At 41.6% G+C, this 21,128-nt stretch overlaps 1 protein-coding gene across 3 annotated transcripts; it reads right to left on the bottom strand.

Moving 5' to 3' along the window:
* Nucleotides 1-471: 471 nt before the first annotated feature.
* Nucleotides 472-9,947, bottom strand: skor1b (SKI family transcriptional corepressor 1b). 3 transcript variants are annotated; one of them, XM_085282288.1, is made up of 8 exons: nt 6,976-9,947; nt 4,840-6,584; nt 4,412-4,511; nt 4,212-4,316; nt 4,038-4,097; nt 3,371-3,445; nt 1,693-1,767; nt 472-1,115 (listed from the first exon to the last, which is right to left on the bottom strand). In XM_085282288.1, the coding sequence occupies exons 2-8, from the start codon at nt 6,565-6,567 to the stop codon at nt 1,018-1,020; spliced, it is 2,241 nt and encodes a 746-aa protein (XP_085138414.1). In that variant the 5' UTR covers nt 6,568-6,584; nt 6,976-9,947; the 3' UTR covers nt 472-1,017. The 3 variants fall into 3 exon arrangements, with proteins under 3 accessions (XP_085138414.1, XP_085138416.1, XP_085138415.1); XM_085282290.1 differs by having other exon boundaries at nt 472-1,112; XM_085282289.1 differs by having other exon boundaries at nt 4,840-9,947.
* Nucleotides 9,948-21,128: the final 11,181 nt, after the last annotated feature.

Below are 21,128 nucleotides of genomic sequence, written 5' to 3'. Positions count from 1 at the left end.
AGACGAATATTCCACACTCAAAATAGCCTCGGGTTGCTTGTTTTCCGCGTGTAGAAAGCTGTTTTCTCATGGATATGGCATTATTTCCCCCTCCACAAACAGTTATTTAAATAACGCTTACAGCATATAGCTTCATTCATTCATTCACAAAGGTGAAAGGTGCACTCACATAAGTGGGTTTTGCTAAATTAGGAGTCCACTGGCTCACGAGATCCTGTGTTGATTGATTACTTGCAGGAAAAAAAAAGAAAAAAAAGTTGTGGGAATCAAAAAGGTAAAAAGAAATGTAAATATGGGGGGAAATAAATCACACTTCTTTAAATAAAATGATTTATTCATTAGCGACAAAAACAAATATTACATGGAGGAATAGACTATTCTTAATAGGATATGTCACTGCTTACAAGGTCGCAGATGCACTAATTCAGCCTACTAATTTCTGTGTTTTTCAAATTTCCAACAGCAAATAGGCATAGTTTGACCGCTACAGAAATAAATATGCTGTATTTCAACGCGGAGGCTTTTTTGTATTTTGTTTTGCTTTGTTTTTTACTGTAATTCCCACCACTCGTTTTAAAGTGCATAACATCCAAGGTAAGCTACTGGCCTGCATGGAAGAACACATTAAAATTAGTAGACTTATTTACAATACTGAGAGGATAAGGAGCAATGAACCGTCTAATCAAAGCTGCTATTGTTGATAGGGGGAGGAAAAAATGAAGAAGAAGAAATAATAACCCACCTTTACAACAAACATACATTGTCATTGCACTTTGCCACAAATAATAATAATCGATGGGATAATTTCAATAAAACAAATCACTGTATGCGAGATACATAAACGCTGAGGGTGGAGATCCACTTTTTTTTTTTTTTACTTTTTTTTAATATATTACAGGTAATTACACTTTAGACTACTTTCAGCTTGGCTCAGAGTGTCCGTGGTGGTTTTTAAATCTCCCGTGGTGTGGTTTTTAACAGAAGCTGTGGCTGCGTCCTCGCGCCCCTGTGTCTGATTCACGGTGGTAGCAGAGGCGATTTGAAGGAGCAGGATCCGGTGCAGTGGCGAGGAGTCAACATCTTACAGGAGAAATGGTGTAAAGCGTCGTGAGCTTCTATGAAGAAGGAGATCAAACAATCAATAGTGCACGCGCATGTGAGCGTAAATCATCCTGCTGGGGATTACAGAGGCTGCTGCTGTTTAAATATTTAGACCTACATAAGACAAGTTAAACACAACTGCACGTTTACAGTTAAATGATGATATGATCGATTCATGATATGAGTAGGAGTTGCTCAAAACAAGTAGTTTGGAAGCGTTTAAAGAGGCTGTGGACCATCCACTCAAATAGCCTGTCCATCCACAATTACCCTTCGACCTTCTCTTTCTGGAGCAATTCACTGGGGTAAGTGTGCACGCAAGAGGCAAGAGCTGGCCACTAATATCTGTTGATATAAAGTTACGTTATGATACTGTTCACCACTTTGCACCCCCGATGCCAAAAACAGAGATCATGTGAAAAATCAGGCTTGTCCGTTATATATGAAAACAGTAAAATAAACCTAATTGAGCACATAGACTGTCGCCGGTGATTTTACATGAAAAATAAGCTATAAAATATCTGTAAATCCCACAGTTAGAAACATCTTGAAACGCTGTTGTGTGCGCTGCCTTTGCTTTATTTTTCTCACCTCTGACTATGTGAAGCTGCTGGACCATCTCCTCCCTGTAGGAAAGTTCCCTTTTCATTTGATCCTGAAAATTATCTGAGAAGCAAATGAAAGATCTGAGTCAGTAAACCAACCACAATTATTTCACAGACAGAAAAAAACCCCTTCATTTTAGCCACCGCTGTCCCCAAAGTTACTGACAGAACCATGTAGGAAATGTTTGCACCTCTGATCTTTGTCATTTTAAACAATCATGTAACCTCCACAGCATAAACAAACAAAGTGGAATGTTTGTTTAGAGAGAGGCAATAGTTTCTTATAAATTAAGGCTTTTAAGAGGCTGATGCCATTCACAACAGATGCATGTATTAAACTTGTCGGGCAGCTGATCAGTAGAGGGCGCTCTTCTCAAGCTAAAGCTACAAACCAAGGGCATCAACGGTAGCAAACACCCGGGCATGCCTTCAGCTGGAAACAAAAACATTTTCTTATGACAATAATTTTTTTATTTATAGCATTTAAATGAAAATAAATCCGACCTATAATTAAAATATTGATGCCACTGATGAAAGTTTAAAAAAGCATTTGCAAGGACATGTTTATATTAGGAGAAATATAAACGGAATACCCTTTAAATATGTTACATCATAACATCTGCTCAGATTTTTGTTTGATAATGTTTCTTCACCACTCTTATATTCATAACAGTCTTACTTTCAGATATAGTAATAGGATGATTATGCTAGGTATCAAAATTTTTTTTAAAAAGTTTCCAATATTAATGATATTACAGGGTTAACATTAACAAGTTTTACTGTCTTGTCCCTAGATTTTTAATAATAATTTTAATATATATATATATATATATGCTAAATGGGCCACATATAGGTTTAATTTCTTTCCAAAAATTTTGAAAAACAAATAGTTTTATATATGGAAGCCTTCATCATCACTTAACTACCTGTATGTGACATCGTTTAGTTTCCATTCTTGCAGGTTTATCTTAATTTCTATTCATCTTTACCTGTACTGCAACCAGTGCACATATTTTGGGTATTACATCAATTCTCAATTTTTATATGAGTCTGCCAAATATTCATATTGCTATATAATATGTTTCAGAAAAAAGGTATTTATTTGTTTGTAAGAAAAGGTGGATAAAATTATTTTAAGTTACAAAAAAAATATTTGCTCATATCTCACCTGATATTCACCTGATTAATCACCTGAATGCAGCTGCTTCTTGAGGACATGGTTAGTTTCATTTTCAAAATCATGATCTTTACATTGCCAGTGTGAAGCTGTTAGTGTCATATCCAGATGGTCTTAATGTATGGACTGCAGATGGGAATGTTCTGTAACATTTTTCATTGTGGTGGATGGGGAACCGTTTTATATATAATTATATTATTATAGATATTTTTCAGTTAGTGTTTCATAAAAATCAAACACTGACTTTTTAAAGTTACCCTTTTTTTTCTGCTGTCCACATATATTTTAAAAAAACATATATTCAGTATATCAATATGAAAAAGGGGCAAAGGTAGATCAGATTAAAAGCAGCAGTTATTTAGTTCCGCTGCAGCACATGGGAACTACTGCTGAGGTGGATTTGATATATTAAGGCTTATGTTTTGGCCTCAGTCACAGAGAGGAGGAACATTTGCCTTTACATGCACCGTGGCAGAGATTAGCTTACCTTTTAAATGTTGAAATTCACGTTCCAGCTTTTTCCTCAGCTCCACCTGCTCCAAGAGCTGCTTTTGTAGCTCTTCTGCAAAAATAAACAAATAAATAAACACAGAAAAAGAAACAAATCAAAATCAAACAAAAACGCCGGGTGTTGAAGGAGAAAAGATGAGGGCTTTCCCATCAGCTTCCATGTAGGACACTTTTGCTATTTTTAATGACAGTGATGAGCACATCATTATCATCATCTGCACTGAAAATTCAGAGCAGGTCTTCCTGGACTGCAGACGACACCCCCGCCAAACCCCACATTTATGTAACAAAAGATGAAAGTGGAAAGTCTGAGGTGTTGTCTTATTAACTTTAACTTCAGTTTTTCTAATTTTTTAATTAAAGGTCGCTCCACCTCGAAAATACAAAGACTCTGAAGGTGCAGATGAGCGACAGGACGTTGAAACTGACTCAAGTTTTGCTTGATTTATAAAATTTAGGCCCGCTAATCTACAACCTCTCATGAGCTTTTTTTTATATTTATAAATGTATGTGATGGAGAAAAACTCAATAATGTAGGCTACGTCAAATGTAAATAATAATAATAATAATAATAATAATAATAATAATAATAATAATAATAATAATAATAATAATAATAATAATAGAAGCAGTAGATAGCTTACCTTTTGCCAGACTTTGTATGTCCCTTTGTGTTGGTAGAGCTCTGGGTGGCGCGTCCTCGCCTGAGTACACATAATATAAATTAAGTTCTTCGGCAAAAATGTAGTCCCACATCTACTGAGCTTTTTTTTTTGTTTTGTTTGAAATCCCTTTTTTCTGACCTCGGTGTAACTTACCTTCATCCGGCTCTCGCTGGTGCTCCTCGCTGCTTTGTTCGTTAAAAGATTTCGTTTCGATCTCCTCCACTGTGGAAGACGGCTCTTCTTTACTTGCACTCTCATCTTAAGACAAAATAAGTCGATATAATTTTTTCCCTCCCTTTTTTTTCATTTTTCTTTTTTTTTTTTAAACAAAGGCAGGAAAATAAAAGTCTAACCGTTTGTTGTAAGTAGGCCTACTCCAGGCGGGTAATTCGCAGCTCTGAATTGATACGGACTGCTCCTTTGTTGCAGCTCACTCCTCTCTGGTGTGTAAACCTAAAGGAAAAAGAATTACCACTTCTTTGAAGTTTGGTGAAAAAAAAAAATATTTGTAATGGAGTAAAACATAAAAAAAAATGAATAATGAAAACCTTTAATTAATGTATAGATATTTTATTAGAGAAACGATAAAAGATTTTATTCCCCCTCCTAAGTGATGTGGAAATGCCTTTTGTTGTGTTACACTGTTTTAACATAGACAGAAATTCCCCCACAAGCACACATTTCTCTGCTGAAACGTACACATACAGGCAAAAAGAACAGAACCCGATCTTCAGGGGAAAATTACAGCTCTGAATTATCGCCCGTGTTTGAAGTCACTCACTTCGGTGAAAGGTGCAGCTATGTGGCTCTCTGATAACTGCTTGGTCTGCAGTTCTCTTTCAGAGGACTGGGCCACGTGCAGGCTCGTTTTCTGGGAATCGACCAGGCTGCTCTCCTGCAGGCCTTTAGAGTCAGAATCGTGTGGTGAAACGGTGTGTGTCAAAGCTAGGGGAGTCCGAGGACACACCGAAGACAGAGGCCGGGAGCCCTCCTCCTCTTCCTCGTCCTGCGTTTTGTTTGTCTCCACGTCCACGTCTGGCTCGCCCTCACTGTCTACGCACGGGGACACAGAGCGGTAGCTCGAGCTCTCGCTTAAAAAGTCGGGCGATAAGTAACCGGTGCGACAGCCGTTGTACGCGCTTCTGTTGCCGTACAGCTTGGCGATGCAGTCAGCGTCTTTGATGACAGGTCTGAACGCCGACACGTAGCTGATTTTCCGGGGCTGGAGCGGCACCCCCTCCGCCGGCCTCCCCTCGTCCCCTGACTTGTCTTCTTCGTTGCGCAGAGACTGAGTGCTGGAGCATCGGTCATTATCGACCGCGCTGTCTTTCGATGTGTTGGTGCTGCGGTCACTGTGCTCGGACATGTCCATGTCAGTCTGCCTGGGCGGACACAGCAGCTCTGGAGGGGGCTTGTGCTGGGTTTGGGGATATGGGGGCATGGGCAGCGCGCCGGCCGCGGGCCAGAACATGGGGAAGGAGTGGTAGGCGCTGTCCTTGGTGGCAGGCCACAGCACACCCGGGAGGCCGCCTTTGCTTTGCTCGCCCATCATGCCGTCTTCTTTCTTCTGACACAGGCCGAAAGCCGGGAACCCGTATGGGTGAGGGAAGAGGGGCGGTGGGATCTTTTGCATTATCCCGAAGCCCTTGCTGGGCACCGGGATGACCGGGTAGCTGCGCGTGCTCGTCATAGCACCCCGGCTGCCCTCGCAGCTTAGGATCTTTGCGGGGATCTCCGGGGAGCTTTGTGGACGGCTGGGCTCGTGTGATTTCAAAGGAGAGCTAGACCCGGACCCACTGCCTGGCAGCGTCCTCTTGCGACTCCCCCCGTTGAACATGGCCTTCACGTCTTCCCACGCGTGTAAAATCTCCATGGCACTGCCTTTATCTGTTAGTTTTAGATGCCGCCGCCAAGAATTGAAATTAGCTGCGTCTGGCTGCGTGTACTTGGACTCCGGCGTGCGGTGGGAGTGAAATATGAATTTATTCGGGGAGAAGTACATGTTGCAATAGGAGCACTTAATGCACTTGGCCCTGGAGCTGTTGTATCTGGCCGGGATGAAGCTGCCTCGACTCCCCCAGGCGCACTCGTGGGACACATCAAAGGCAAAATTCTCCGGAAGTTTGGGGGGCGAGTGAGCTCCTAGGAAGGACTTACAAAGTCTCTCTGCCTCGCGTTTAGTGATCATCCCGCAGCGCCTGGAGGAGATGGGCATCGCCCCTGCTCTCCGCAGGATCTCCAGCTGGACAGGGGTGCATTGGACGCAAGTGATCCCCAGCGCGACACGCCTGTTGTGTATCTCGTTATAGCTATAATTCTTCAATAAGGTGTTGGATATTTGTGCGAGGCACAGTCTCTCCTGGCCGTCTATTACCAAAGACACGATCGGTATTCCGTACAGCACAGTCTCTCCGACCTGGTTGGGCTTCAAGTTAGTGCTCGGGTAGGAAAGTTCTTGTTTGGAGTTTGGCGAGGAAGTGGAGTCTCGCCCCGCAGGTATCGAGTCCATCCTTGGAGGCCTAGAAGCTGCAGGGAAAAAAAAAAGAAAAGCAAGGTTTGATATGAACACGTGAGTTAAACGAACGCCAAAACTCCAGCTTTATAATTAGCTTTCACTGCAGCGTTTTTAGGTCGAGGACAAGTCATTTGCAGGCCTTCGTTTTTAATTTAAGACACACGAAGCTGATGCTTTATTTTTAGAAATTAGTCTTTAAAGCAGACACTCGTGTTTAGGACATTGCAGAGAAATCATATAAGCTATTCCACGCTTAAAGTTCACGGAATTATATTTGCTTTAATATCTTAAACCTCTTCAGTGTATGAACACGATTATATCAAAGAGACTGCGCGTAAATAATAAGGAACACCCCAAAAACACTCAGTGCATCTGCTGCCCAAAGTCTGTTCCCAAACTCACCTCAGACGCTCGCGCAGCTCCCCTCCGCCGTGAACGACAAAGCTGTGATCAAGTGAATGTCGGAGCAATGACAACTCCGCGCTGGAGGACTTGAAGATGTTTGCTTTAGGAGTGGGACGCAGTTGTCCGTGCAGCACCGCCTCCCTCCCGCCTCTCTGCTCCCCTCTCAGTGTGTGCGGATGGTTTGTGTTGCGCCACCAGCAGCAGCAGAGTCCACATGGCAGGCAGACTGTGGTACAGCCCCCCCACTCCACTACAACGATCGCAATCAAGTGACGGCAAAACTTATGGCAAGACACTCCCACTCACACAGGCAGTCTGAATTAACTATGGATTCATGACCAATGAAGATGAGCTGATCTGAGTGCTTAGTCTCAAAGCAGCCTGGAGGTTTATTGGGTAAAGTGTTTAGAAAAGATACATTAAATAAATGAATAAATCGTTGTTGTTGTTGTTGTTGTTTTTTAAAGCAATCGGCTTTCTTATATTTTAAATATGATAAAAATACATTTAAATTAAAAAATATATATATAATATTTTATCATAATTCCGTCATGATGTGGTGTCGGTTACATGCGTTTCATTATTTTTTGCTCCTTCTCAGGGTTATTTGGCATTATGCACGGAGGAGGCTGCAGTGGGATCAGGCATTCCGCTAAAAACAGCAGGGACCCCCCAACACATTGTTGTGCGCGTCCGCCTATGAATACGGCGCTCAGGCCTTCATCATGTGCTGTGTTCCCACGGACACGCCGTTTACCAGCTCCCCGGCCTAAACGCGCGCTGTGACAATCACCAGCTGCTCTATAAGGTCACTTTGGTGATCTCTCGCTTGGGTCCTTCCCTCTTTTTTGAAAGAAAGGCATCCACGAGAAGAAAACTGTGAAGCCTCGTGCCATAAACGACCAACATTTACCCTTTAAAAGCCAATAAAGGTTTGGATTAATTGTTTTCATCTGGCACAAGTGCTGCGACAGGCAGTCATGTAATATTAATGAAGGTAACAGGACACGATCCCGTTGGCCCCATCGACCCCAGTGGGGCAGAGCGGTAATAACAACGTATCTGTAATTGTTCACTTATTCTGAGAGGTGTACCATGTGATACCACGCGAATAATAATAATAATAATAATAATAATAATAATAATAATAATAATAATAAAACAGTTGCAAAATGCTAATAAAAATGCATATTACTGATATCAGAATTATGAATTTAATGCAGATTTCTGTCCAGTCAGCGTTAAATGTGGAAGTAGAAACATTTATATTCGCCGAATGCAAATTAATGGGATTAATGTCCACATTGTATGATAAAAAAATATTATTTTATTTTTGCTAAAAAGGAGAATGCGATGGTGTTGTTCATCTCAAATGAGTAACCAGATTCAGATTGAATGGCAATATCCGTTGATCACTGAAGCAGCAGAGTAAACCCCGTTAACAGCCGGTGTTACATTCAGATGAATCAAAAGTTGTGTTGACAGACTGAACCACTCCAAATGAGCATGCTTTCAAGTACTCAAAAGACTGACAACGACCTCCTGTTAATGCTACAGACTTATTTCGCAGGACTCCCTCTCTGCAGGAAGTGGTGTGTAAAAAGCGATTTTCAACCACACCTACAGGCGAGGAAATGGGAAAAGTAGCCCACCCTCCAAAAAAAAAAAAAAAAAGAAGTCAGTGAGGTCATCGTCAGGTTCGTGCTTATTCTACCTTTTTATGTGTGCAAGCCAGAACAGCTCGTTTAAAAGTGTGTCTGCATTAATCACAGTGCTGCATCAAAGTATGATAATCACCTGAACACTCTATTAAAATAAAAGTGCCAGCCCAGGGGAAATCTTACCTTACTCTTTAATTGTTTTGAAGCTTTGATAGGCTTTTTAATCTAAGATTAATTTATGCATTCTTAAATAACTCTACATATGATTAATAAGCTTGAAAATTAAAAGGAGACTGAAGCAATTATAACAAGTGGTTGGTCATCACCTCATTAGATGGTATTAGAAAGATGCAGTTTGTGAGTTAGTGTGTTCAAATGCGTGTATGTGTGTGTTTGCCTGATTAGGTTAAAAAAAAAACACTGGAAGGGTAAGAGCAGCGCAAAATGTGCAAGAGACTGTTTGATGACAATCACTGGCAAAAGTGCTGCAGGCTAATTATTCTGGATCTTCCCGGTTTTGCTCTCTCTGAGAGGGCGATGCGCAGTAATTCATGGATAAAAGACACGTGATCCAGGACTGATCAGGTACGCATCAAGATCAAGTTGAGACTGTTCAACATGATTCCACCGGTGTTGATCGTGAGCTGGAAGGACAACAAAAGAGAAAGATCAGCTGTTTGAGAGGCCACCGGAGAGACGCGCTGAAAACAGTGAGACTTGCTAAATGCTCGCTAATGTGTAAACAAGTCATCACCCCTCTCCTGCTCTGATGTTTATTTGTCTCCTAAAAGCCCACCCCTGGGTCCTGACCCCCACATCCTCCACCGCTAAACGGAACATTTCTTCTCGCAGGAGGAGGTGTGCAGTGTGTGTGTGCTGAGTGTGAGTGAGGGGGGGCGGGGGGGGGGGGGAGTTCATCACAGCATCAAATGAGGCTGAGCGCAGGGACCCTTTTGTCACAGACAGGGACTCATCTGCCAATGGTGAGCTGTGAGGTCCTGAGGGAAGGAAGGAACAAAGGTGCTAAAAGGCTATGTGACAATGAGGGTGCTCCGAGGAGAGCCTTCAAGTGTGGGACACAGGCTGCACGGGACAAGCTGTGCCCATCACTCCGCAATTACTTTTTTGTGCAATCCAGAGGCCTTGTGCGGGCATTCATGGAGAGATGCAAGGACACAAGCTGCCATGTCTCTCTGAGCCTTGCTTGCAATATAGAGCTGACCTGAAGCGCATCGTAGAAGGCGTGTGTCGTAAATCACAGACTCGTCTGTTTTGGAAAAAACAGGCCAAGAGAGAGAGAGAGAGAGAGAGAGAGAGAGAGAGAGAGAGAGAGAGAGAGTGTGAGAGAGAGAGAGAGAGAGAGAGAGAGAGAGAGAGAGAGAGAGAGAGAGAGAGAGAGAGAGAGGGAGAAAACCTCCTGGCAAATTCAAATCCTTTTTTTCTCATGATGAACTCTGCACCCATCAGAGAGCAAACATCACACTGATTCAAAGATGCATTTTGCCCATACTAATATGTGTAATACAATTAGATCGAGCATGCAGCTAAAGCAATCACTAAAGGCAATGAGCTTCATGAATGAAGATGCAGAGTTCAGAGCACAGAGTTCACGATCCTGATGGCAGCGAATGAAGATTTTGGTCGACGCTGGACAAAAAAGTAATAAAATAAAATAAAATAGAAAAATCCAAGGAAGAAAAATAAAAAATACACAAAGAAATCAAACGGTCGTAGCAGCATTTAACTTAACTTTGAGATCAGATATGTAAAGCTATATTTACCACCAGTACCGAAAAATAATGCTGACAAAAAGACAGTAATATACTAATATATTCTAGATATTAACACTGTAGCAAATATGTGTTAAATTACATTGGAAACAACCTAATATGCATTAATTCATTTTTAACCATAGAAGACCATAGAAGTTTTTTTAATGTGTGAAGTAAAATTGACCTTGAAGAAAGCAGTTGACAAAGAAAAAAGGACCTCAAAATAATTTTGCTATTTCTTTTCTACAGTATAATAAAAATAAACAGAGTTTTGTCAAACATAATCCAATCTGCATTTAAACTCCACGCTGTTCATCCCCAACAAGAACCAAGTTCAAAAGCGCCTTAATGCTATAGCAAACAGATCTCTCTGCTGCTAATTCATAAGAACAACTCTTAAATTGCCATTATAGGGACTGCTTGAGTATTTAGGGACCCTAAGTTCTGTGCACTATCACTGTATGCTACAGTGTAATAAAGGGAGATACAGGAATTTGTCTATATCCAACCCCGAGCAGTTTCAATAGTGTAATGAGGAGTCAAGTGAGAATGGGAATTATCGTAATGATAACAAAGGTCTATGCACCATAGCTTGGGGCTGTTATTGTAGGGCATTACCATAAAGATGCGATGTGCTTGTATTGCAGGGTTTTTGTGAGGGAGCAGGCCAAAGCGATAATAACTATTAGTAGATGACAGTGCTTTGTGGGATTCCAGCTGTGGAGCCCAAATTTCCATACAGATAGAATAGCTCTGGGTGGATGATATGCGTATGTGGGGGAAGGGTTGTGTGACTCCAGTGGAGTCATCTGTGCGTGCGCGCACACACAATCAGGATCTGGAAGTGGCAAATCTCAGTGCTGGACTCAGCCTTGGTGTCCCCAGTCTTACTTGGGTGGGAGTGGTGGTGTTGCTGAGGAGAGCCTCCGGTTCAAACATCCCCGCGGGTCTCTGTGGAGGAACTGTCCAGAGTGCTGAAACAGCCTGCTGTTGCTCTATTGGCAGTTTTCAAAGTCGGGAAGTGCAAAGTGTGTGCGCGCGTATGCGTGAACAAAAAACCAGAGATTTCCATCAAGATCACATGCAGGTGAGAGGGCGTGCAACATACTTGTCAGCAAAATGTCTAAAACAAAAATATAAAAGCCTCCCTCCCCTCGCCAAAGAAAGCGTGTTTTCAAGGTTACAAACTTTGAAAAGCGCACGAATAAATATACAATGAAATACAAGGTGCATCCAACACGCAGGAGAGTAAAGAGGTGTTGCTTAAAGGACAACACAGGACAACATTTTTTTAAGTGCATGATTTACATTCTTGTCACTATAAAACCGGCACAGCAAAGGTGAGGAAGCAGCTGGTACAAACCAGAGACTCCGCCTGGTCACGTGACTGACAGGGGTCCTAACCACGGTTAGCTAAGTATTTGTTAAACATATTAAAAAAAGAAAACAAAATACAACACACACACACACACACACACACACACAGAAGCTGGTGGTGGGATTATTTGACCTCACAATATTTGTATTGTAGTTGATAGTCAGAAGAGATATTTAATTGCACTGGGATGCTTCGACTTCATTATCTGGTGGGTTTTCTGACCCAGTATATTTTGTGAAGAGGTTAGGCTTGTGTATGTTCATACTGAAATAAAAACAAATAATTATTGCATGGCTTTAAGTTTCTTCACTATTTCCCTGAGTTAAAAGTGAGCATGCTGGTGACTCAACTGAAAATTTCTCATGAATCTTTGACCTTCCACATGGTAACAGATGAAAGTGTCTTGACTAGAAACACACTCAGAGTATATTTATCTTTGGAGAAAACCAGGCCAGCTATTATTGATCTTTATGCTAAGTTAAGCTAAGACTCTAGACTCTAGCTTCAAGTCTGAATGACAGACAGAAGAGCGGCATTGGTCCTCTAAGCTAAGTTGCTAACTCTCACCAGGGCCGCAAAGGTGGGTATCCTCCAAAATGACAACCTATTCCTTAAAGAGTGAAAACTGGAATGGGTTTTACAAAGTAATTAATTCAACTTGAGCAGTGTGTCATTATGACCGTGAAAGGACGTGCAGATGTGAGGAATCAAGGCTGAGTAAGACAGAAAGAGAATGTGGTTGGAAGGTAAGGGTGATGAATTATCCATGGGAGGAGGTTAGGGTAATAATAGCAGCAGATGTGGAGGTAGTGCAGAAATCCAGTGTGCTGTCTCTTGTGTTCTGCACAATGAGGTGGTGTAAATAAGTGCAAAACATCTGTAAACAATGACGCGCATGTTTTCTGTCAAACAAACACAGCTGGTTCAAACTGGGCCCCCGAGATCTAGAAGGTAAGAGGGCCGGGATCCCGGGACTAAGAAGCTTTTCTTTTTTTCCTTTTTTTGGTCGACTTCCAATACCAGGCATGCTGTGTGCGTTCATGTAAGGGTGAGGCTAGCAGGGAGGAGACAAAGATAGTGAGAGCAGAGAGCGTGAGGACACCAATCACCCTGTAATTATCCCCCTGGTGTGTGAACTGCCCAACTCTCCGTCCTTGATAGATTCACCTGACCCAATAACACAACACACAGCCACAGCGGACTGGAGGCGGGATAAAGACAACAGCATAGATCAGCAAGGGATCAGCAATGAGACAAAGACCTAACATCTGGGAGCTGTGGTGAAATTAAAGAACCGTAAGACTGAACCAATCCTGTTCCAGGTTTCCATTAATAGCCTGGGAGCTGCTTGAGAAACAGCAAAAGTGAGGTAACACAGGATTCAATTTCATTTGATATTGAAGAAACACCCCTTGGCTTCTCTCTCTCATATTCCTTCCCTCTGCCGCTCACATCTCTCTGCCACCTTAGAGTGATGTATTAAGCCATTTAAATTAACAGCGGAATGACTTATTCTAATACACCCGTCCCAAGGAGAGCCTGGGACGCTTGCTGGAGTGGGACATAAACACCACACACCACCTCTAGACCCCAGGCTGGGCGGTGATGCATGTCGCTTTTTCCGGATAGCCCAAACAATCTGGTCATTATGATGTGAAGAGGGCGAATAACACCACTGAGCCTGTCATTACTGGACACAAAAACAACATCTCGCCAAGACGAGTAAATACATGTTGTTTCCGAGGTGGAACAGAGAGAACAACAAATCAGTAAATACACCAAAGTCCTATAAAGGAAATGATTTTTTTTTCTTCTCTGGGAGTTTGAGGCAGCGAAGCAAACACTGTGTTCTTTATGAACTTCAGCAGCGGCTTGTAAAATCTCACATTACTGCTTCTCATACTGTCTGTGTCTGATGTACAGATGTCTAAATCATTCATACTAAGGCCACGGTCAGCTGAATAGAAATGAGGATACAGTGGGTGCTTTGTCTGTCCCTGAGGGGGTGTTCAGAAATAGATCTGAGAAAAGCGCAGTTTGATTGATGCTGCTACACTCCGAATAATGATCGGTTCAGAGGTCAAACTACTTCAGTGACATGCATTATATCATTAATTACAGAGATCAATAAACAAAAGGACTCAGTCCATATGTTTTCAGTGCACCTATGCCTCTTCTTTTTCATCCTCCTGGAACATTTCATAATTAATAACTGATACAAAAAGATGTTCATCAGTTATTGATCGCATTCATAGAATATTACACGAGAAAAATGTGGCATAGTAATTACACGTGATGAGAGGAGCACATTTCGATCTCACAGTTACATATGCAATTAAAATATTATTCATTACCTCTTAAATAAAAGCCTGGTTCTGAAATCCCATTAAATTTGGGATAATTGTGTGTGTTTAATTATAAGCTGCAGGAAGGAAGGGAGGAAGTTTCGGAGAAAGTAACAGAATGTGCTGTGACCTAGATAGCAGGGGAGACATTTTGTTTTAAAAGTGACCTTGCTGTGAAACCTCAGCTCAGAATAGCTCAGATTTTCCACAGACTCTGAGTGCGCAGAGCCATCACCGCTTCAGTTCTGGCTGAACACAGCATTAAAGCAGCGACTGGGGTCACGAAATCCTCGATTTCTGATGCAGATCTGAATGAATAATCCGATGTGTTAATGCACTGATGCGCAGAGAGGTGACAAAAAAGGGGGAAAAAACAACATAAAGTTAGTTAGTGAGGTGTTGGTCCATTATGTGAACTATTCAGGAGATGATACTTCACTGGATTTTTGGATAATTGTTGTGGACAGTGGTATCCGTTATCTCCCACAGGATGTGGGATCTGTGTTAAATACAATGTTTAATTTTAGGAAGCAGGTGATCACTCAGAACAACTTTGCATTAATTTTCAGAGACAAAGAAAAAAAAAAAGGCAGCGACCCCTCAACGGTTCAGTTTTTCTTGTATTTTCTTTCCTTTATAAACTACAGATGTTTCTGATAGCTGAAAGTATATCGATTTAAAGCGAGCTGTACTTCACTTGAGTTCTTCTGTGTTCTACTTTGCTACACTGTTTAAAATGGAGATGTTACAGCATCTGACAGATGCAGCTACAAGTTATCAGAGAGTTAATTAAGGCACTTGCAGCTAGACTGAGCAGCTAGTTTGCTTAGCTTAGCACGAACAAAGAACACGTGTGAGTGCGCCAACTTATTTTTACACTTCAGTTTTAGTGCCAATTAAATTAGAGATGCTGTTCTCCAACGCAAGGTTAGCTGTTTCCCCCAGCGTTCGAGTTCAATTAAAGTAAAATCATGTTGGCTGTACCTTCATTATGTATGTAATAGACAGATATGACACAAAACCACAGATTCGTTTACAAAATCTGATTAACATCTGATCATCCAATTATGGCATTAAAACATGACACTCGTAAAAATATCTGCTATTTAATGGTTTCTTTAACTACTCATAATTAACGCATATTTTGCTGATGCTGCTCTCACACTTTCATCCAGCCAACCAAGTATGACCAGTTCAGGGTCATAGGAGTCAAGTGTCATGAGGCCTAGACCTTATCCTAGCTATCATAGAGCAAAAGGCACAGTATACCTTGGACAGGCAACCATTCATGCTTACATTCACACCCAATGATGTTTTAGAATAACCAGTTAACACTACATGTATGTCTTTGGATTATGAGAGGAAGCCGGAGAACTTGGAGGGAACCCATTCCCATAAACAGGGAGCACATACAAACCCCACACAGAAAGCCTCTAGCTGGCGGGTGAATTCAAACCCAGGACCCTTTTCCTGTGAGGCCACGCTGCTAACCACTGTACCAGAGTGTTGAAGTTCATATGTTTACTTAAGTTAAATTCTAAATCCGCACCTCTACTTCCAATGGAGTATTTTAAAAGATTTTTTTCTTTAAGACTTCCCGCATCCTGTGTATAAGTTCATGCATAAGCTGTCTGCTGCCCCGGCCCAGCATCCCCCGCTGTCTCCCTCAGAGCAGCGAGGCTCGGCCCGGTGGCTTCAACCTGCAGGCAGCCAAAGGACAGCCCAAGCGGAGCTGTCTGCCACTCCTGTGCTTCATTAGGAAACAAAATATAAGGTTTCCACTCCATTAGGAATGACTTTAGGAGTGAAAGCACATAAGACGCCGACTCACCTCATCAACAATGCATTGCAATAACGGCTGAGGATGAATGAGAGCGAGCAGAGTGGGGAGAGAGAAAACAGCATTAGCCTGTATACAATGTCTTTACAGCAGAGTGGGAAGGAAAAAAAATCATTAATGCAATAAAATGTGGTCAGATTAATCAAATGCCTCAAACTCTTATGAAAATATTACAGGGAGAGAATTTTCTATTACATCTAATGGTATCTAATCTAATACTGGCAGTTAAGGGCTTGGGCATCTATTTATTGTGAAACACAATTTAGGAAGTTTAAAGGGAAGCAGTGAAGCATGCATGCAGCATAGCCGTCAGGAACATAGACAGAGATCTTTTCCTGCTATTTTCTTCCCTCCAACGCATAAAAGCTTACCATTAAAGACTGTAGGTCGCTCTGAGTTTGAGGGGAAGAATACACAAAGAGGCAAAGCAATATGTAATTAGCGTGTCATAATCAAAATGACCCACTCGGACACTTTATGATCAGCAAGACAAAATTACTGCACCACTGGTGGCAATCTGCGGCCATGTGTTAACACCATTAACATAATGAAAACACACACATACGCTAATAGCCCACCTTTTCATACGGACAAGGAGCTGAAGCGCAATGTTAATTTCACATTGCCTTTTCGCCAACCTGCAGGTTGTGGAGGAAATGCTGAGAAATGTGCAATGTCTTTTGTGTGTGTGTGTGTGTGTGTATTTCTTTTTTTTTTTTTTTTTTTTGCAAAATGGCTCGGAAGATTAAAAACAAAAGTGTTCGTGCCTCTTAAAACAATCTGCGAAAAGTACCATTCCCCTGCTGCACATCTCCAGTGAGAAACTCTATGGAAGATCTCATTTTCAATTAAAATCTCATTTGCTTGAAAGTTGAAATGAAATCATGTTGTGAATTAGCACATGAATTTACATACTGGGATGCCTGCCAGTGCGCAGGGAGACTAATTTACCTTAAAGATTGATTTTTCTAGAAAGGATTTCAGTGATGGCCTGAGAGCAATGATGCATACGTGAGATCTGAAGAAAAAAAAAAAACATTTGCCAGCATCCAGCAACAATGAAACTGAACTGTAAGATGTAACTAGCGAGGAAAAACTATTTTTCTTTCTACTTATAAACAGTAAGAACTGTTCTAACAGAGAAAAAGAGTTTCCAGAAACTTAGATCAAGAAGAAAAAAAATATCCCTATCAGGATGAAGTGGAGGATTGTTATTTACCATTAAAGCGGCATCACTTGGATGGATACTCTGAAACTTCACATTCTTAATTGTGGATTTAAGGATATTTGGTCAAGATATGTTAAGAGACAAAGAAGCAGCCAGTGATCTTGTCATCATCTAGTGAGGAGAAAGAACAGCTATACTTCTCAGCCACAACTAAAAACGTAGCGTCAATGGAAGTGCTTGTCCTTGTAACTTGTTAAGTTTTTAAGATGCCCACCTGCATCTAGCTACAGCTGATGGTCTTCCACCACGAATACACTCCTTCAATCAACCATCCACCTGGCCTTGGATTGTCCACATTAAATTACTTGCTCATTTCGCAAGGCCTTCTCTGACAAAGCGCCGCAGCTGTTATTGATTCATTCTCTCAATTAAATAAAGCTTTGCTCTCTCCCCTCCTTCTAAATACCTAGAGACCCCCTATCCAACACAATATCCATTCTTTTTACACTGCTAACATTATCAGTCTGCACGCAAAATTAATTCCCCCACTATTGCTGAAATAACTATAATTGCAAACTACACAGAGAGAGAAATTGGAAAGGGGGTTTTAATATACATTTCCAGGTGTATTTTCCATTTGTTCAAGTCAATAACATTTTTCATTAACATTTGTAATAAAAAAAAGCGAGCTCTATCCCCTGCTCATTTCCTTTTTAATTCAGAGATGAATTTGCAACACTCTTTCCAAACTGCTATGAGCTACCCTTTCTCATTTAATTTGGTTTAAGACATCCAAATGAGATTAATGTTGGCCATCAACTATAAAACATCTTAATTTACATATTTATCAGTTGAATGAGCCATGACTCACAATAGGTAAGATGTATTAATGTGATTGCATGTTGATGCAACACTTTGATATAATAGAAAATCAATATGTGGATTAACATAAACAGCAACTGTAAGAGTGCGAGTTCTGCCGTTTTTGATGTTTATTGAGTTCTTTCTTTGATAGACTGAGTATGTGGAGGGATTCCTTGAAAATTCCATTTGCTACTTGAAAAGCACGGCGCTGTTATGTGAACAGCTGCATTCTTTTGAGGAGGAAATGAAGAAAAAGCTGCGAGTCTGCCAATGTGCAAGGACATTTAGGTTTCTCTACAGACCGAGAAGAAAAGGAGAAAAGAAGAGAGAGTGAGAGACCCCTGTCTCTTCCCTCGCCTCCATTGTTATCCCACTGACTATCCAGCAGGTGGGCTGAAATCAGTGTGGCTTGGCCTCAGCTGTAGTGAGGTCAGCTCTCCGCTCGTCTGTGCTGGAATTATGGGCTAGCCTTTTGCCCATGGCACACAGATTTAGCCGTGACCCTGAACACGGCCTCCCCCAGAGGCTGACAAATTTTATCACCACATTTTCCCAACTTTGCAGAGAAAACCAGACCAACTTACCAACCCACAGCCAATCCAGGCGCTTCCCTTAACCTCATATCTCATCTCCGACATAATGGGAAAATCAGACCTCTGTGAACAGGAACCCTTTAAGATTCATGGAAAATGAGGGCATGTGCTGGGATGATGAGGGACATCTCACGGCTTTCACTGCAGTAAATTAGTGCAAAAGACTCGAAGAATTATCAGACACTAATTAACAAACTGTCACATAATTTAAAAAAACGGATGTTTGCACTTTTCTAAAATCATTTTTAGAAAAAAAAAACAAAGACTGTAAATTCACAGTGCTTGTTATGAGCATTTAGAGATATTTTATTTTACTTTTGCTGATATATTTATGATATGGGCTGTAGGTTTTCCTCTTTTTATATATATATTTTTTCAAATTTATGTCACTGAGAGCTTATAATGGTTGAGATTTTGCAGTAAATAAAACATATACATCATATAACGTTTTAAATTAATGTAAGCGGAATAGAAAACTGCTGTACAGTTCTATTACAAAATTGTGTGTCTGTTTTGGATGCAAATTTCTTCTGTAAAATAATAATCATTACAAGCATATTGAGAGTTTCTTTCTTTCTTTCTTTTTTTTTTTTTACAGTATTCGCTCCTCTGTGTTTGAGAAGCACAGAGTCCTATGATAAGGAAGATGGGAAAAAATGAGCCAACACAAGAGACCTAATAAATCAGAAAGCTCTTTGCTAGCGGCTGCATGCACATTAGACCACATCTTCAAGATTTTCAGAGCAAACCGTGGAGCAAAACTCCATTACCTCCTGACACAAATGCAAATGAATCACAACATGGGGTGGGAAGGAATTAAAGACCCTTCTCTAATCAATGACAAACCAGGATGAAATGCTCTCTTCCATGGCTCTGCCATAGGCAAACTTCAGGTCCCCTGAAAACACACACACACACACACACACACACACACACACACACACACACACACACACACACACACACACACACACACACACAAAAACGCACTGTGGACACACATGCATGCACGTGCTCAAAGACAGACTGACAGACTCGCATGCAGACGTCTGGCATGATCTCGCTGGCTTTTTTCCAGCTGGACTTTTCCAAAGTGCCGGTTCAGGGCATGAGCCCGCTACAAAGACGGCGTCTTGTCTTAACCTGCTGCTGCCTCCTTATTGCATTTCAGTGTATTTCAGAAACAGTATCTGATTTCGTCAGGTAGCTGGTGCTGGTCTCAGGCGGTGAGGTGAGAACGGAAGAGCTGTTTCCATTCTGCTGCGCTCTGTTCTGCTCAGACAGATGCACAGGCCTGTGTAAATGACAGCCTGAGCCCGAGGATGTCTGCTGGCTGCTGCACGGCCTGCTACAGCCTGCAGGTGAAGTGTCTGTGGCGCCATATGGAGCAGGGAAAATTAACAACGAGAGGAAATTCTCCGCAACAGCGGGAGGCCTTGCTAGTCTCTCCTCCAAACAAAATTTAGAGACGTAGAGAAACAAGAGAGGGGGAGTGATAAAATTAATGGGGTTCAACATTTTAACACAACACCGACGGCAATGTTTGCACAGAAAAACAAGAATTCCCTTTACAGTTTAGTCACATTGCACTCCTGCATTATAAATCAGTGCCTGGCTTAAGTAGTTTGACCTGTTCTATAAATGTACATTAACCCTGCCGATGCTCCCTTCCAGGTTCTAGCATGCTCTCCACAAGCCCAGCACAGTGGTTGTTAGAGCAGGTGAGCTGCCTCCTTCCCTGGTGGCTCCTTATGCTTTCTGCCATCATAGCGGAGGTTCCCCCTGTGGAGCCTCTCTTGGTTTGGGTCATTGATTACAAAGAGCCTCCTGGTTTTGTCTGACAGATGTGAATCCATGCTATTTAATTTGGAGAGTTACCCTCAAAGGGAGCACCATTAGCTATCCAATCTGACCACAAATAGTGTTCCATTAAGCAGAGACTTTGAGAAGCTCTGGTGGTGTGTCTCCTGACAGCATGGAGGAAGCCTGGGCATATTACACTGAATGTTAAATGCTTGGTTGTTTAAACAAAAGGGAGATCTTACTTTAAAGAACGTCTTTGTTTTAGAGATACATAAAAAGTCCCCTCAGCGGGATTCTTCAGGCATATTAGAGCTGAAACTGTCCTTGTTTAGTGTCTAAAGAGGGTGGGGTTGGTAGTTAAAATGTTAATAAGTGCAATTCAGTTTTAATTTAACAGCCTTCTGCATTCCTAATTACTCCACTAGCTGTGAATAAATGAGGAAGAGAGCTCATGTCTTGCCCTCTGCTTTCAACACAAAACACATTCTTGCCATTTCCGATATGGAGCTAAAGAGGACTGCGAGGAAACTGATCTAAACTCATCCCCTCTTCATGAACAAAGCAGCGTGGTTCACTTAGTGGTTTTAGCTATTATTTTCCCAGTAGGTAGAGGCCTTCAAACCTTCGTAAGAGCTTTTAAGGATTTTGTTGATAAAGTAAGACGACTAGAGTGAAAAGTGTGAGAAGATTCAAAAAGCGAGGAAATAAAGTGAATGCAACGATCAT

This window comes from Mchenga conophoros, linkage group LG7, assembly GCF_057382185.1.
Source record: "Mchenga conophoros isolate Kocher_MC1m ecotype Shallow Benthic linkage group LG7, M_conophoros_male_GT1.1, whole genome shotgun sequence".
Classification (NCBI taxonomy): domain Eukaryota; kingdom Metazoa; phylum Chordata; class Actinopteri; order Cichliformes; family Cichlidae; genus Mchenga; species Mchenga conophoros.
The sequence above is the reverse complement of the archived record's forward strand: the minus strand, read 5'-3'. Positions and strand labels throughout refer to the sequence as shown.

What these genes read in the sequence shown, in the direction of transcription:
- skor1b (XM_085282289.1), bottom strand. Translation starts at nt 6,567, where the DNA reads ATGGACTCGATACCTGCGGGGCGAGACTCCACTTCCTCGCCAAACTCC. An exon ending in AGGCCTACTTACAACAAACG is followed by an intron (nt 4,317 to 4,411) that starts GTTAGACTTTTA and finishes TTTTGTCTTAAG; the next exon opens with ATGAGAGTGCAAGTAAAGAA. An exon ending in CATACAAAGTCTGGCAAAAG is followed by an intron (nt 3,446 to 4,037) that starts GTAAGCTATCTA and finishes TTATTTTTGCAG; the next exon opens with AAGAGCTACAAAAGCAGCTC.